General features: G+C 45.4%; 1 protein-coding gene across 2 annotated transcripts in view; it reads left to right on the top strand.

Moving 5' to 3' along the window:
• Positions 1–12,546, top strand: part of Eaf6 (chromatin modification-related protein EAF6/MEAF6) — a 65,068-nt gene extending 52,522 nt beyond the window's left edge. For both annotated transcript variants that reach the window (XM_037425047.2, XM_037425048.2), the window contains exon 7: positions 12,223–12,546. In XM_037425047.2, the coding sequence (XP_037280944.1) occupies positions 12,223–12,238 (16 nt within the window). In that variant the 3' untranslated portion in view covers positions 12,239–12,546. The remainder of the gene's footprint in view (positions 1–12,222) is intronic.
• Positions 12,547–18,748: the final 6,202 nt, after the last annotated feature.

The following is an 18,748-nucleotide window of genomic DNA, read 5'->3' on the forward strand; positions in this document are numbered from 1 at the left end:
AGCCAAGTCAGAGCGCTTTGAAACCAAAGTTAATGCGGAGGGTGTAAACATGGCAGTGTTAAAATTGCTTGCGCGTCTTGCTAGTAGACTTATAGTGGGTCTGGCAAGTAGATTCTTAACAAGGGCAAACAGCAAGAGGCTAGTGTGAACGATGGAGAACCTTAAAGTGAAGGAACTCATCGAAATTTGTGAGGAACTAGGTAGTACTTTGGGCCGTGCGAAACGAAAGCAAGCGATTCTCTAGATCATGAAGGATGAAGGATTGTCAGCTGAGGAAGTCGATGAGGCCTGGGCGGATATCAAAGCACGCTGCGAGGAGGCTGAAAGGCGAGAGGTAGAAGTTCGCGAGCGCGAAGAAGCTGAAAGGCGAGAAGTTCGCGAACGTGAAGAAGCTGAAAGGCAAGAAGGCCGTGAGGAGGCCGAGAGACATGAGGGCCTTGAGTTGAAACGAATAGAATTGGCAATCCTACAGTGTTTGCTGGTGCCTAGCGTAGCTTCTGCGACAGTTCAGGTCAGTAGTCAGAGAATTCGCGACCAACTGCCACCGTACGTAGTGGGCGAGGACATGGCGAAGTATCTCGTCAAGTTTGAACACGCCTGTGAGCGAAATGCTTTGGAGCGGTCTCTTTGGGCGCAGAACTTGTTAGCTCTTCTTCCCGGCAAAGTGTCCGACGCGATAACTTGCTTGTCGAGGGAAGCGTTTGAGAGCTATGACGTGGTTAAGGAAGTGCTTTTGAGACGTTATAAGTTGTCACCCGAGGCTTTCAGGCAAAGCTTCCGGTATGCTAAAAAGGGGAATGAGTCACACGTTGACTTCGCGTTTTGTTTTAAAGCTGATTTAATTGAATGGCTCAAGGGCAAAGTGTAATTCTACCGCTGCATTGAGGAGAATGTCAAGCTTTGGCTGCAGGACAAACTTGGTGAAGTACAGCTAAACAAGGCAGCAGAGTTAGCTGAGGAGTATTATACTTGCCGAAAGTTGCATAGCAGGGCAGTGTGCATTGAAAAGGATGAAAGGAAAGAGGGCTTTTCAAAGAAACCTGATCAACGGAAACCCGCTCCGCACCGTAATTTCAAGAAGGACCCGTCTCTTGCGAAGGACACTGTAGGAGAAGGGCATACGGAAGCGGAGAAATAGAGTGCGGTTCCTAAACAACGCACTGATACCACACGGGCGTTTCAATCACTGAGGCCACTAGTCTGCTACAACTGCAAAAAGGAAGGGCACAACGCGATAAACTGTAAGCAAAAGTTTGCTTTCGCAACAATCCGAGAATCGGAAAAGAACATGCGGTTGTTTGAGCCGTATCTCCAAGAAATTAGTGTGAATGGGAAAACGTGTCAAGCACTTCAAGACTCAGCGGCAACCGTAGACGTTGTCCATCCTTCATTGGTGTCTCCGGATGACTTTACAGGAGAATGCCCGTGGATCAGACAAGTCGCCGAGGAGCAGAGTGCTTGCTTACCAATCGCTACGGTAGTCGTTGAAGGCCTGTTCGGTAAGCTTCCCTCCAAAGCGGCTGTGTCTGCCGCGCTTCCCGATCGTTTTCCTTATCTTTTCTCTAACAACTCAGAGCAGCTTCTCAAAGAGCAGGGTAAATCGTTCTTCTGTAACTTAGCGTACATGGCCCTCACGCGATCGCAAGCGTGGAAGCTTTCGCAGGAGCTTGATCTTGTTCAATGTGGTGAAGCATCAAGTGACCTTGGAGGCGAGTCGATGAACCTCAGAGACGAAATTCTCCGTGTGAGTCATGTGAGCAGTCACTCGAGCGGCCCGTCGCCGAAGCTACTGGCGCGGTTTCCGTAGCAGGAGGAGACGACATGGCGTCATTGAGTCAGAGCAAGAGGGGTGCAACGCTCTCGCCTGTAGCGGAAAGTTGGAGTGAGCTGTGGAGGGTTGATCGAGAAACGCTCATTCGAGAGCAGCGTGAGGACCTCTCGATTAAAGCGCTAATGGAAAGCGTAAACTTGAAAAAGAAAAAGAGTATTTCTTTTTTTTAGAAAGCAGGGCTCCTGTATCGGAGCTACACAAATGCGCAAGGTCACAAGTATGAGCAGCTCTTGGTGCCACAAAAGTATCGTCGCCATTTATTGTAACTGGCTCATGAAAACGCGTGGGCAAGGCATCTCGGCATAAAAAAGACCAAGGCTAGAGTTTCCCTTGAGTTTTAATGGCCGAAATGCTGGAAGGATATAGAAAACTTTGTACGCTCATGCGACACTTGTCAGAGAGCGGGGAAATCCATGGACAAGTGGAAGGCACCCATGAAGCTTGTGCCAATTATCACAGAACCTTTTTGGCGCCTAGTAATTTATATCGTCGGGCCATTGCGAGAGTCAAGGCAAGGTTGTCGGTACATCATGATAGCTCTCTGTGTAGCCAAAAAATTTCCGGAAGCGATACCACTTAAGGAGCTCAATTCCCCTCATGTCGTGGATGCACTGCTATCCATAATTGCATGCGTCGGATTTCCTTCTGAAATCCAATGCGACAATGGTAGTGTCTTCCCCAGCTGCCTTACCTCTACCTTTATGGATAAATGCGGAATAAAAGTAGTGCAAAGCTCGATCCATCACCCGCGATGTAATCCGGTAGAGCGCATGCATTCCGTTCTGAAACGGATATTGAGAGCTGTTTGCTACGAGCACAAATGCGACTGGGAAGCGTTCCTCCCGCTATGTTTGCTTTGAGATCAGCTCCTCATGAGAGCACTGGTTTTAGCCCTGCAGAGCTTGTCTATGGCAGGAGTTTGAGAACACCATTGCGAATGCTACGCGAGTCCTGGGAGGGATTCAATGAGGACCCTAATGTAGTTGCGTATGTTCTAGACCTCCTTCAGAGGCTTGGGAAAACGAAATATCTTATGGAAAGCCACATGAAAGCTGCACAAGTGTTGTCGAAGGAGTACTACGACAAATCGGCGAAGAAGCGCACTTTTGAAGTAGGAAGTCGGGCAATGCTGCTGCGGCCGTCCAAAAAGAACAAGCTTGAGGTTCATTGGGAAGGGCCTGCCAAAGTAATATCGAAGCTTTCGGATACCGATTATGAAGTGAAATTAGGAAGGCGGCTAACAAAATTTACCACAGTAATTTGATGAAACCGTATACGTTCAACGTCAAGCGGTCGTAAATGTGCTTTTGAATGCTTCCGAGGAAGGGAACAAAAATTTTGACCACTAGTGATGTAATCGAAGGGAGATCGGAAGTAATCTTGGAGCAGTTAAACCTAGAGCCTAGGTTAAGTGAAGACCAGAAGCAGGACCTGAGAAGGATTGTTTCCGAGTTTGAAGGCGTGTTTTCGGACCATCCCGGAAACACGACGGTGATCGAACATAATATCGAGCTAACTTGTAAGGAGCCAATCCGTAGCAAGCCGTATCGTTGTTCCCCTGTGTAAAAGCAGATAATGAAAGGGGAGATCGCTAAAATGCTGGAGTTGGGAGTCATAGTACTGGGCAAGAGGGACTATACATCCCCTCAATATTGGTTCAAGTGCCGGGAAAAGATCCCAGGCCATGCATCGATTATTGGCGTCTTAACGCCATAACTCGAGACCAAACTTACCTGATACCAAACCTAGAGGAGAGGGTAGGAAACTGTGTCACAGTCCAGCTATATTTCTACGTTAGACCTCGTGCGACGGTATTGACAAGTCCCGCTTACGGAGCGTGCTAGCCGCTATGCCGCATTTGTTTCTCCATTTGGAACGTATCGTCCACTTAAGCTGAGCTTTGGATTGAAAAATGCGCCCTTTTGTTTTTCAGGCTTAATGGACTGCATTCTTAAAGGCCTCTCTGAGTTCGCTCTGTCGTATCTTGATGATGTCGCCATCTTCTCAAATAACTGAGAAGAACATGTCGAGCATTTACGCGTCATGCTGAACAGGTTGAAAGAGGCTGGCCTTACCGTGAAACCTACTAAATGTCACCTAGGGTGCGGCGAGGTGTCTTACCTGGGACACGTTGTGGGGCGTGGCCGGCGTAGACCTTCAGAAATTAAGGTAGCCGCCGTCGTGAACTATTCACGACCAACCACAAAATCTCCTCGCAGGGGCGCCTGCGCAAGTAGGCGTTTGGTGTGTAGCGACACCACGGACCCGAGCCAACGGGGGAGTTTCAACTCCCTCCGACGCCTAGCCGTGCGTGGCTTTGCCGTGTCCGGGGAAAAGGGGATCCTGGGGGTTGAGCTGACGCTGGGTGATTGGACCGTTAAGGCCCCCCAGCAGAGGCAACACACCTCTTTGGCCCCGGCTTCACGTAGACGGCACCCCTGGGCTGACCCACGCAGGGGAAATCGGCAGTCGCCTTTTCCTATCTCTCTCTCCCTACATCTTCTTCTTTATCTCTTACTATTTATCTGTCCTGTCTTCTACTGTCTTCCGTTTACTTCCAAACATTCTGGCGGCTAGGGTTAACCCTGTGCAAGTACCATACCTTGGTCTAGGCGCATTGGGTTATAGTGGTGTTGTACGGCTGGCGTCTTCAGGTTTCAGCATCCGCAAACTTGTAGCGTCCCCTCGTTGGGCTCCGTGGTGGGTGGCCGCCAACGCTGCTGAACAAAAATAAGACAGGCATGCATAGAGCATTCCCCCTACTGTCTGATCGTACCGGCTTAAACCGGGTATGCACCGATGATATAAATTTTTTCAACCAGCCAAAAGAAACATATCCTTACTTTCATGTTATCCACTGTGAAAAAACTGAAAAGCAAGCCAGGACCGTCTCTCCTTTCCTAGTTGCTAGATGTGTTACCGAAACTCTTGGCACAGGATACAAGGTAACCAAAATGGCTAGCGGAGACCTTCTCCTCGAAGTCCCTGACAAGGAACAATTTGAAAAGCTAGACCGTCTTTCAGATTTCGGTGGCGTACCAATAACCATAACACCACACAGATCAATGAACACAACTCGCGGAGTGGTATCTGACATGGACTTACTTGACTTGACTGAGACTGAACTTTTGGAGGGGTGGAAGAGCCAAAATGTCACTAATATACAGAGAATCATCATCAGGAGAGATAATATGGAAACACCGACAAAACAATTGATACTCACGTTTGCATCCAGTAAACTACCGGAATCTATTCAAACAGGGTACCTGAAGACATCTATTAGACCGCACATACCAAACCCTCGTCGTTGCTTTCAATGCCAGAGGTATGGCCATGGCTCTAAAACTTGTCGTGGTCGCCAGACTTGTGCACAATGTGGAGTCCTAGGCCACATGCCTGAGAACTGCAAACAACCGCCACACTGCGTAAACAGCGAAGGAAACCATGTCGCATATTCACGCTCCTGCACATACTGGAAAAAAGAAAAAGAAATAATTACGTTGAAGGTGAAGGAGAACATTGCATTTAAGGAAGCACGACGAAGAGTAGCACCATTCTATGGACCTACATACGCTGATGCGGCGCCTCAGGGGGCACCGCCGCACCAGCTCTCGCCACTTCTTCGGCCCGCGCATACCGAGCCGGTGGTTGTGGCACTTGCCCCCAAGGCGGCTGTAGCCCAGGCTACACCGCCTACTCCCAAACAGAGACCGGAGACTCCAGAGTCCTCGGGTCTCAAGGCCTCACCTCACCAGGCGAGGCCCGAAATTCGAACTAACAGCCCGCACGTGCGGGCATCCAGTGCCTCCGAGGAGGCAATGGATACGTCGGTACCCTTGGTGCCGAAAGAGCGGCGTGGCTCCTTGGAGCGCGCCAAGAAAACAAAAAAGCAGATAACAGGGCCTGGTGATGGCCCTGTTAAGTGAACTCAAACTCTCTGTCTAAACAGTTACTCGCTTTTCGTGCACACAGCACTATTTTACATTCACCATGAACACTCAAATTATACAATGGAACGTCAGGGGCCTTCTCAGAAACCTTGACGACATCCAAGAACTCTTACACGAACACTCACCAAAAGTGCTGTGTGTACAAGAAACACACCTTAATTCAAAACACACAAATTTTCTTCGTAAATACGTTATTTTCCGAAAGGACCGTGTCGATGCCATGACATCATCCGGAGCTGTTGCCATCATAGTGAATCAAGGAATTGCATGCACACACTTACAACTACAAACATCTCTTGAGGCAGTGGCTGTTCGAGCGGTTCTTTTTGATAAACTGATCACAATCTGCACTATTTACATTCCTCTTAGCTATCAGCTGCAAAAATGTAATTTACATTCTTTAATTGATTAACTTCCGGAGCCCTATGTTCTCTTTGGAGACTTTAATGCGCATAGCAGGCTATGGGGTGACTCTCGGTATGACGCGCGAGGTCGACTGATTGAACAGTTCCTTCTCTCGTCGAGCGCGTGTCTCCTAAATCAAAAAGAACCAACCTATTATAATCTCGTCAATAACACCTACTCCTCCATAGACCTAAGCATAGTATCTCCATCTCTTGTGCCTCTACTCCAGTGGAAAGTCGTCAGTATTCTGTACGGAAGTGACCACTTCTCCGTAGTTTTGAGCACAACTGCAGTAACTGAGTGTCCACCACGTGTTCCCAAGTGGCTCATAAACAGAGCCGACTGGGAACAGTTTTATACCATCGCTCGTCTAGGTTGGAATGACATATGTACTCTGAACATTGATGTTGCTGTCAACTACTTCACAGCGTTTTTGATTGATGCTGCAACAAAATGCATCCCACAAACAAATGGACACCCTGGAAAACGGCGTGTGCCACGGTGGAATTCTGAATGCCAAAACGCGCGCAAACAGCAAAACAGAGCTTGGAGGCTGCTTCGGAACTCACCAACAGCCGAAAATCTTGACACCTTCAAGAAAATAAAGTCTCAAGGCAGGAGAACGCGTCGGCAGGCCAGAAGAGAAAGCTGGCAGAAGTTTTTGTCAGGGATCAATTCATACACACAGGAGGCTAAAGTCTGGAACATGGTCGGTAGGATAGCAGGAAAACAAGTACACACACTTCCACTCGTAAACACTCGGGGTGATACCTTGGAAGATCAGGCAAACTTCCTCTGTGCACACTTCGAGCAGGTGTCCAGCTCATCCCACTATACTGACACTTTCCAAAAATACAGAACAAGAATAGAAAAGCAGAAACTCGAACACAAATGCACTAGATACGAGGCATATAACCAAACTTTCAGTCTAGCTGAGCTGCGAACGTCTCTAAACTCCTGCAGTACTTCTGCCCCAGGTTCTGACCGTGTGGTGTATGAAATGTTGAAAAACCTACCAATCGAAACACGAAAAACCTTACTTTGTTTGTACAATGCTATCTGGTTATTTGGCACTATTCCTACCTCTTGGAAAGAGGCTATTAATTATTCCCATTTTGAAAGAGGGCAAGGACCCTTCTTTACCTTCGAGGTATAGGCCTATTGCACTTACAAGCTGCTTGTGCAAAGTCTTCGAAAAAATAATAAGCTGCAGACTTGTACATTTCCTTGAAACAAACAATATGCTCGACCCATTTCAGTGCGGGTTTTGAGAAAGTAGATCCACCACAGACCACCTTGTTCGTATCGAGGCACAGATCAGGGACGCCTTCGTCCATAAACAATATTTTCTCTCTGTATTCCTCGATATCGAAAAGGCTTATGATACAACATGGCATTTTGGAATTCTAAGAGACCTGTCCCACTTTGGCGTGCGCGGAAGAATGTTTCACATAATCGAAAGTTACCTGTCAAACCGGACATTCCGTGTCCGAGTGGGCACGGTTCTTTCCCAAACATTTGTCCAGGAAACAGGCGTGCCACAAGGTGGTGTACTTAGCTGCACACTTTTTCTCATCAAAATGAATTCCTTGCGCTTGTCCATTTGTCGCAATATGTTTTATTTTACATATGTCGATGACGTCCAGCTTGGCTTTAGATCTTGCAATCTGGCAATGTGTGAGCGGCAGGTTCAGTTAGGTTTAAAGAAGGTCTCCAAATGGGCAGAGGAAAATGGATTCCGACTGAACCCACAAAAAGCACATGTGTCTTGTTCTCCCGAAAGAGAGGCATGCACTCAGAACCCGACATTGAACTGAACGGTCAACGTCTGTCTGTTAATGCGGAGCATAAATTCTAAGGATTAATCTTGGACAACAAGTTGACCTTCGTACCGCACATCAAGTATCTAAAAACAAAATGTTTAAAAGCCATGAATGTTTTAAAAATGTTGCCACGTACTACGTGGGGTAGTGACAGGCAATGTCTCATGAACCTGTGTAGAGGCCTCATTCGCACCCGCTTAGATAATGGGGCCGTTGTTTATCAGTCTGCGACTCAAAGTGCTTTGAAGATGCTGGACCCCGTGCACCATTTGGGCATCCGCTTTTCTATGTGTGCTTTTCGCACCAACCCCGTAGAAAGCCTTCATGTTGTGTCAAATGAGTGGTCGCTTCATCTGCAGAGAACTTACATGTCCTTTGTTTATTTACTTAAGGTGAAAGCAGACAAGAAGCACCCCTCATAGTCTACTATTGATTTGTCGAGCTCAATTCTGTTTCAAAACAGGCCTTTGATGAGGCAGCCCTTCTCAGTTCACCTGAAGAGTCTAGCTGAGGAAACTGGAGTCTCACTTGAACACAGTTTAATGGCTCCTGTAGCATACCCGCCACCGTGGCAATGGCAGACTATAGACTGCGATGTGTCTTTTCTAGAAGTTACAAAACATGCGCCTATTGCCCATATCCGAACATACTTCCTGGAACTTCAACACAAATACACACGTCCTGAGTTCTTTACAGATGCCTCCAAGTCTAACTCCTCTGTGTCCTACGCTGCTCTCGGCCCATCCTTTTCAGATGCTGGCCCTCTACATCCAGGCACAAGTATCTTCACAGCGGAAGCTTGTGCGATACTTGTGGCGGCTAAACACATCAAGCAATTACAAATACAAAAAGATGTAACTTATACGGACTCCCTCAGTGTGGTAATAGCTCTGCACACTCTTAAAAAACAAAAAAACCCAGTCCTTGTCTCACTTTAATCCATTTTGTGCACACTCTACACACTCGAACAACATGTTGTAGTCTGCTGGGTGCCAGGGCACCATGAGATTCAAGGCAACGTGAGGGCGGATCAGCTCGCTGCATCCGTCCACAAAAGCACTGCCCCTACACCCATATCAATCCCGGCCCTTGATCTTAAGCCGTCTCTCAAACAAAACCTCAGGGACTACTGGCAGAGCAAGTGGAATACACACACACAAAACAAACTACACATTATTAAGCCACACCTTGGTCATTGGCTGCCCGCATCGAAATCGCGTCATACCGAGGTAATACTAACGAGACTCAGGATAGGACACACATACACGACATACACATATCTTTTGTCCGGTGGCGATCCACCATTGTGTGACAGATGTTGTGAAGCATTAACAGTCCTTCACATGTTAATCCAGTGCAAACATTTAGAAACTCTAAGAAAACAACATTTTCCATTACGCTACCGACAACATATACCTTTACACCCTGCAACGTTCGTCGGTAGGGAATTGCTTTTTAGTCATAAATCATTGTTAGCGTTTTAAAAAAAAATTCATAGTTTTCATATCATATACCCGGGCATTCCGTATCACGACCTCTCCAGAGAGGTTTTTGCTGCGGTGGCTACACAGAAAGCACTTGCCTCACGGCCCTTGGACGCAAGGGTATGAACGAGTGAGGCACTTGTGCTAATACCATACATATCCACCATCGTTTTTTATTATCACCAACTTTTGTCATCTATTCACACCACACACACCTTTCACGGCATGGTCATGATTTTATTACTTGTATGTTTTTACCCGCCTTACCGCGAGGAATTTTATGGCCCTTATACAGCCGCTTATCACAATCATTGTCCATATTGTTAGTAAGATGAACTGGCGCTTTTTGGCCGTGAAATGGCCCTTGCGTCACAAAACATCAAACATCATCATTATCATCAACCACAAAATCTGAGATAAGGGCATTCTTGGGCCTGGCTGGATACTATCAGCATTACGTGCAAAACTACTCTAGCATTGCCAGCTAAAACAGGCCCTAAGCGAAAAGCCCGTTCTCATGGCACTTGATTTCTCTAAGAGATTTGTGATTCAATGTGACGCGAGTGATCGCGGCATGGGAGCTATATTGTGTCAGGAAGACAGTGCTGGTAACGAAAGGCCAGTTTTGTATTTAAGTCAAAAACTCAGCAGCAGGGAAGAGGCATACGGTACTTCTGAAAAGGAATGCGCTTGCCTCGTGTGGGCCGTTCAAAAGCTAGCTTGTTATGTCTCCGGTTTGAGGTTTGTGGTTGAAACAGACCACTGTCCTCTAACCTGGATAACATGTGACCTAAAAGTGGCCGGTTACTGAGGTGGTGCATGATACTCCAACAGTACAACTTTGACGTTCGCTACAAAAAAGGAAAGCTAAATGCTAATGCAGACGCATTGAGCCGTGCATTTAGTTAGTACCTTCTCCGCCTTTCGGTTTCTCGCTGGCGATTCGGGGCAAAATTTTGTCCTCATCACGGCCTTAGCTAAGCGCTCTCGTCCAGAATGACCTGAAGGAGCCAACTTTATGTTCTATTTTATTTCGTTACGGTGTTGTACGTGTAAAAAATTTGAGTTCTCATTTTAAGAGTCTTGTGTCCCACATGTGCCTCTTGATGTAGAGGGAACGAAATTCCGATAGACACATAGCTAGGCATATGTTGTAATTAGTTTGTCTGGTGTTCTGTCGGGTGACCGAGGGCACTTGCTTGTGCCGTGTGTTGTCTGTTGTCGAACCGTTCTTGACAAGTTACAGAACCATCGAGAAGTGCTGAGACCAAAGATCGTTAGGAGAGACGAGCGAAGCTGGCCGACAAGTTGTGGCGACAAGCCAGTGGAGCTGGAATCCATCCTCAAGAATGGGATGTGTTCCTGGAACGGAGTCTGGAGCTGCATTCTCCCCATGGCCCTGGAGGCGAACCTGGAGGGACCTGGCGAACGAGCGCGCCTGACATCCGAGCCACGTGGAAGCAGCTCGTCTTTCCGGCACATTGTCTGGCGGCGGGGGTGCTGTTATGCCTGCGAGTCCACACCGAACGTCCATCCCTCTGAAAAAGGCAATCTGTGTCAAGGCCAGCAAGTGGACCCGCCTAATGAACAACGCAACGGCGTCATCACGCAGCGGCGCCTTTTTGTCGCGCACCCACAGCGAGCCACCTCAGCCCACGAGCCCGTCGAAGCAATCCGCACCTTCCTGTCTGGAGAGTCTTACGCAATGCGTGGCGACGTCACTCGTCCTTAGCTGCAACCATGCGCAGCGGCTCCGGATTCGATGAGAATGACGCGGCCCAGCGGCGACCCCATTGGAGGATTCTGACCTCACGGCTAGCGGCGCTTCTGGTTGGACATTTGGTTACTCAAAGAATCCACCCGGTGGATATAAAAAAAGCCATGCGGCGGGTCGCGAGCAGTAGACCTATGTGTCAGAGAAAAGAGCTCGGCTCTTCGAGTCTCTAAACTGTCGGCGAATTTGTAACCCCTCTGTATCTATGCTGTACATCAGCCTTGTTTAACTCGCCGTCGCCTTGTCCGCTCGTCTATCAGCTCTGCGCAGAAGCAGTCGCGAGCTGAGAAACCTACGCTACCAAACGGCTGGTGACCGTGTCGGCGGAGATCGGAGGAGTGGCGCCTTCGGGACCGTGTTGGCGTCGGCGTCATTCGTAACTGCACATGCTCAAGGCTAATCAGGCCATTTACTTTGAAATGTAGCAATTTTCACCCTTCGACACTGTTTGGCGTGATTTTCACAGTAATTTGATCTCTACTTTATGTGAACGGAAGACGAAAAAAAAAAGCACACACACGCATAACCTGTCCTGCATCAAAGTTGGTTAAGTTATTAGCAATGTGAATTGTCTTTGACGGTTCCTGCATGGTGGACTATTCCCATATTACTAGCTGAATGATTTCCCTTGTTTTTATCCTGAAAAACTTCCTAAGCCTGTTTTTCTTTGATACTTCTGTTTGTGTCAGTCAAGGAATTTCACTATGTAAACAGACATTCCTACACTGTACATAGTCAGTCAACTTGTGGGACTACACTTCACTGCAACACTAATGCCAATAATACTATATACTAACATGTTCACACTGAATGAGAGTGATTGATGAACAATGCTTGTTTTGTATGCTACCCTACGTATTTACAATGACATATCGTTTGCCTAGCCTTCATGCTCACTTAAAAAAAGAGATTGACTTCTTGCTCACTGGTATTCCCGTTTTTAAATTTCCTTCAGGGCCGTGGACGAGTGAACAGCCATGTAACTTGGGCCCGGAAAAGGATCCAGAGAATTCGTTCTTTTCACTGGCCATAACCTGGCACCTGTCTTGTGGACGAGAATGGCATAGCAGCACGGCTCACGCCTCCACTGCTGTGATTGTGCCTGGAGGGAAGTCAACAAAGACTTTGCGTAAATGCATAACCTTTTCAGCGCACTGAAAAACTTGGGATGAACAGCGTATGGACACGCCCCTACGTATACTAGTGCCGTATACGAGAACACTTCAATCATCCTGCTTACTACAGTGTGATAAAAAAAAAAGGTTACTGCGAGTTTTCATCATGCCCAGTCATGTGTTCTTTCAAGTTGTAAAAGTGATGTTGCATTGTACAGTGCAGATTGTAGCATCATGTAGTTTCTGCATTAAAGTCATCATCCCATTACAGTTACGACTGTGCGAACTCTGTGAATGTTGTGGATTAGGTAGTTTTTAAAAAGATGTTCAACTTTTGAAGAGATTTCTCTGAAACATAGTGGACTCCCATTGAACGAAACTCGGTTAAACGGAAAAGTCGCATAAACGAAACTATCTAGGCACATTTGATTGGTCTCCTATATATTATATAATAAACACTTTGGGTAATCGGAACTTTTTTTTTGCGCACATCGGTTAAATGAAACTAAAACTAGCAAAAATTCATGAACGGTGGAAGTGGCCACGGCAGTCTTCAACCATGAAACATATACCGAAGCTAACCTAGCCAAGCTAATCCAGCGATTGCACATGTCCGTGCGCGCCATGGCGCACGCCGAGAATCGATCGATGTCTCTTGATGCACTTGAGATGGAACTGAAAAAACGGCAGCACAATCCACTTTCGCTCACAACAAAAGTAAAAATCATTCAAGAACTTCACCGCAATGACCTTTCGAAGATGGATATTGCGAAAAGTTCAATATTTCCAAGTCCACAATATCGAGGATACTAAAGAATAAAAGGAAGATTGAAGAAGCTGTAAAGCTTGGGAACTTTGCTTACGGACAGAATGTGGATGAGAACGACGGCATACAAAGAAATCGCAGATGTTTGTTCTTTTCCTCTGGTTCAAACGAGCGCGCAGTGTGAACTTCCCGATCAGCGGCCCCATTTTGGAAGAGAAGACCAAAGAGATTACTACTTGAATGGGAATCGAGGACTTCTGGGTGAGCGATGGCTGGCTGCGCTGTTTTAAAAAGCGGCATGGTCTTGTCAGTAAGACAGTTTCTAGAGAAAGTGTGGTTGTAAATAGAGATATTTGTAGTCACTAGCAACACGGGAGGTTGCAAGACATTTTGGAAGCCTACGATCAACAAGACATGTTTAATGTTGATGAAATGGAGTTATTTTACAAAGCACTTCTTTCTAAGACTCTTGATTACAAGGGCAAAACCTGTGTGGGAGGAAAGCGAAGCAAAGATCATATTACCGTGCTAGTAGGTGCCATTATGGACGGCAGCGAAAAGTTGAAGATGTTAGTCGTGGGGAAATCAAAGCACCTAAGCTGCTTTAAAGGTGTGCGCACGCTCTCTGTCACGTACCACGCGAACGGGAAAGCTTGGATGACACAAGGAATCTTCGAAACATGGTCACGCGAAGAGGGTAGACGATTTACCCAACAGAACAGGAAGGTTATTTTTATTGTTGATCAATGCCCTGCTCACGGTCAAGTCCATAGACACAAATCAATCAGCCTGGAGTTCCTGCCACCAAATGCGACTGCAATCATTCAACTGATGGACCAGGCCATAATTCAAAAGTTGAAGGTTCTCTGCCACTACCAAGTTCTCCAGCGAATGCTTCTTTGTGCAGACAACAAAAATTACAATGTGGACTTGCTCTCAGCTCTTCACATTCTAACCAATGCCTCGGAATGCGTGAAAGTGTCAACTGTGCAAAGGTGCTCCCACCATGCAGGATTTTCAAGACAAGAAGTCCTTACAGATGACGAAGACATCGTTGCCGAGGCTGAGGAGGCTGATATTCTCTTCACTCAAGTGACACAGTCTACTTCTTTCACGCGAGTGGACTATGAATCACGATGAAAACGTCGCCACATGCCGCGAGGACAGTCTTGAGGAACTTATTGCTGAAGTTCGAGATGAAGACCCGTGCTCCAGTGGTGATGAGATGGTGTGTGATCTTGAGCCCATTGCAGTGGCGGGCAGTGCTGCAAGAGATGCTGTCATCTTGTTGCAGCGCTACTTTGAACACGATGGTGGCACAGATTTCCTGCCTAGCCTTTTGGCCATGCACTGTTACTTTGGGAAAAAATGCTTGAACAAAGCCAAGCAAAGTGTTATCACCTTTTTTTCCCCAGTCAGTAATATTAGCAAAGTTTATTTAATCAACTATAGTAGTATTGTATATTTCAAAATGTTTTTTTTTTCAGTCAGCCACAGTTGGTGCTTTTGAAATAGTCATATTTCATTCATTTTGTGGGCTTTGTTTAAATGAAACTTCTTATAAATGGAACAAATTTTCTTGCCCTTTGAGTTCCGTTTAAGAGGAGTCCACTGTATAACAAGGAATAAAGAAGGGAAGAAAATGTGGCGTTAGCGAAAGCAAGGAGTTGAGGAGCCAGAGTCTACAAGTGATACATCTCGTTTCCTTCGTTGTAGGTGAATACATTTAAAAAATAATACAGAAGCTTGCACTGGCCATGCAAGACTTGGCACAACAAAGCTTGCCGATTGGATGGAGTTTCATAGTTGGTGCTAGATATGAAGTCTGTTCACAATAGGCTCGAGCTCGTCTTCTTGTTCTAGTCTTGACATTGACAAGGTGCGAACTTGGCTGGCACAAAATCAGAGATTGCTTCACGCGAGGCTTTTTCTTAACTCATTATGGCCATTTGATCGGCCAGCTTCACCGCTTCAGATCTCGCGCTGTCAGTGCAAGCTGAACCCCTTCCCATACGCATTCACAGGACTCTTTATTTTCCAACGCAAAATTTCATAGCCATTTTTCAATCATATCGGTCCTCGTCATCATTGTCTTGCAGCACCCGTGTGTGTCAAACCTCTTCTCTGTCTCCTAGTTTTTTACGCTTTCACCCTGCATCATGTCAAACCGACAAGCCCAAACAGCCACCCATGCCACAACATCTCTACCCAAGAAATACTATTCATCATCAGATGATTGCTAGGCAACAGCAATTTAAACTTGGCGCAGCCTCTATGCAGCTACTGTGTGGTGTATGTGTGACTCGGTATGAATGCACCACAGCTGTCGCAGTCAGGTGCGGCGACTTCTTCATCAGTCTGGCCGTAGCTAGGCCGGGGTGTTGCTCAGCTGTGGCAGTTTTCATTGCAACGTTGTGGTGTGGTTTCCTCTATGTGATGGCATTTCCATTTTGACTAACAGCTTTGGTGTTAAACAAAAAATGCTTGAATTTCAAGGGTTGGCATAGGTTCATAAAGAGTAGGATGAAGGTGTGACCACTCTCATGATGTAAGCATCAAAAATGTGCAACATTGTTGAGGTGTTACGATGCTATTTTTGTTTGGTTTACATACAATTAAATCGTATTCAACAGCTGAGCTGTTGATGCCTTGCACACTCTAATTTGGTTGTCGGAAACAAAAATTAGTATCACCAGCACGCGCTCTGGTCATGGCGTGAATAACACGTGACTTTCATATTGTGGCCCATGTAGTGTGGGCACACAGCGCAGGTTATTCTCTGTATACATCAACTCAAATTTTGATAATCTGAATCTTACAGTGTGAAGTAGCTAATGTCATAGAAAATGCAGTGTTGATATCGGTGGGATTATAGAGAGGTTAAATATTACGATGGAAGAAATCAGTATCAGAGCTCAAGCCGGAATCAAACTGAGCCATTCTGCGTGGCCTTCTGCATTGCCAAAAATGTTTGCCGGAGGCGGGAGGAGGAATGTGGTTAAACCATACTTTATGCATGTTTGGGCATGTGTTTGTGTGTGTGCGTGTATAAAACATTTTTCGGAGTGTAAGGGGTGTAATTTAACTTCTCCTAACTACACGAATGTGTGAGGTAGTGAAGTATTTTACAACTGAGTCACACAAGTGCTTCAAACTGTCTCGAAAGGAAGAACCTGTACAGGCGTTATGTCAGGACAAAGTCAATTGGCCATCGGCGTTGGCCATCCACGTTTAACGAACGTAGCAAACATTACTTTACGGCGATTCCTCAAGATATAGTCAAGCGTAGGGTGACTATGCCTACAAATGCTACGTATAATCTGGCCATAATCACCCCGCAGAGTGTGGCAGTCAAGCAGACGTTTCTGCTCTAATGCAAGTGCCAACATTGCGTCTTGCCATGAGCTATGCCTCAGCACACCAGTGTACTTGGCATGTGTGGTAAGCACATAATATCTGCACAACTACTAAATTTCTATGCAGATGTTGAACGACCTCCTACTGCACCACTTAAAGCAAAAAAAAAATGCGGCACAGGCTGTTGCGACTGGATTGCTTGGCATAAAAATGATACCCACGTTGTATGGAATCTACTGTATTTACACGATCGTAGGGCGACAGATTTGACTTATAATTAAATCCTAAGTTTGGGGGTCGACCTAGAGTTAAGAACTAGTTCTGTTTGTAAAGTCTTTCTAATAATAATTCCTCTTCCCCCCCCTCCCCCCCCAATCTCCACGAAGCTAGCTTTTCCGCACAACTTTAAGCACTGCTGTGAAGCCACCTTGGTACACCTGAATTTGATTTTTTTTCTTTGAAGACATCGTAAGTTTTTTTAGTGAAATGTGCTAGTGCTGTTTTTTTTTTCGTGCTATTTTAGGGGATCAGCGTACATTCTAGTCAACTTACAATCGTGTAAAGACGGTACCAGATATATTTTTTGTGATCTCTAAATTTCTGTAGGCCAGTCTAGATGAGAACAAACGTCATCATACATAGCTAAGATGTCCTGGAATATGCCAGGAGAGTCGATAATCATCAGGAATGTACCTTGGGCAAGTTCAGATGCACCCTTGGTAATGGCACCTCATTCTGTCAGGGGTGTTTTCTGCATCAAGAAATGCATGGGTGTACAAAAAAAAAAAGGCTAAGAAACCATCAGCTTCATTTAAAACTTTGTATTGAGGGTTACTTTCAGAAAAATAATCTTGAGCAAGTTGAACTCAATTGTTGTGTCAAATAACTTATATTTGCATTAATATACCAAGGTACTGTGGTGGACAAAATGGCCATAGATTATTGAAAGATCTGTTACATATGTAGTGTGTATTATAGTTATGCATAACGTGAGTAATTTATTTGTACTTGAAAACATACCAAGAGCTTGCTGATGATAATTAATTTTATTTGTTCAATAACGAAAATTGCATTCCGAACTTCATTCACTATTTTTCTGGGCTTTTGCATGTGCTTAACGTGCATGTAAAAAAAAAACAGGTGCATTTTTTTATGTTAACCTCTCATGATGGGATTTAATTCCCAGCTATTAGCAATAGATTGTTCATGTGTATTACAGTAGGTTTTACAAAGGTGCCAAATGCTTATCTTAATATGTAGTGATGGTGAATATGTGAGTTGGTGAACCATGATAATAATGAAGCAGCACACAAAGGGCACATTCATGTACACATAGAAATGATGCAAACACAAACACATGTCATTGCATCATTTTTATGTGGGAATCATTGTGCCTTTTGTGTGATGCTTCAATAATGACAGATGTGTTTAGTTTGTTTAGCATTTTTTTACTTAAGGTCGAAAGCACCCAAAATCGGTATCAGAAAGAGCATGCCTGCATATATATATATATATATATATATATATATATATATATATATATATATATATATATATATATATATATATATATATATAGTATCACTCATATTTTGCTATCTTTATTGGCAACTGAACTGATATGGGTAAAATAAAATAAGCTCACCTGATTCCCCCCCCCCCCCCAATCTATACTTTTTTAGCCTGGGGCACACGTGCGAGCTTAGACTTGAGTTTTAGACAGTATATGTGTGTCTTGCCGAGTGAGCTAGGCAGGACTCGCTGAGACTCATTGGTTAATAAGTCTGAATGTATGGACTAGTGAGTTAGCAGATCTATGCCTGAAAGGCAAATGAAAAACTGGATGGATAAAGGAATGCTTGGCAGATCGAAGTGCGTGGCCAGAGTGCACTTGGCCTTCGTTAATGACAACAAATCACATGAGAAAAGAAAAAAAGAAAACTTCGATAGGACACTCATACAATGCGCCGATCTGTGTGCGGCAATCATGAAGTCACCATTCAGCACCAACCTCCAGACATCGTATTCAGGGTGTTCACAGGATCTGGACTGTTCGGCGCCACTTGCATACATTCTAGGCTAGAGGCTTTGCGTTACAATTTCGTCCTGACAGAATTAATCTTTTTGTTACACCGACAGCCAAGACAATAAAAAACATAAGATAGTTGAAATTTGGTTCTAGCTTTCAGTAATTAAAAATCCTATCTGAGTAATGCTGTACATTGGATTTTTTGTGAGTGTTG

This window comes from Rhipicephalus microplus, chromosome 5 (assembly GCF_043290135.1).
Source record: "Rhipicephalus microplus isolate Deutch F79 chromosome 5, USDA_Rmic, whole genome shotgun sequence".
Taxonomy (NCBI): domain Eukaryota; kingdom Metazoa; phylum Arthropoda; class Arachnida; order Ixodida; family Ixodidae; genus Rhipicephalus; species Rhipicephalus microplus.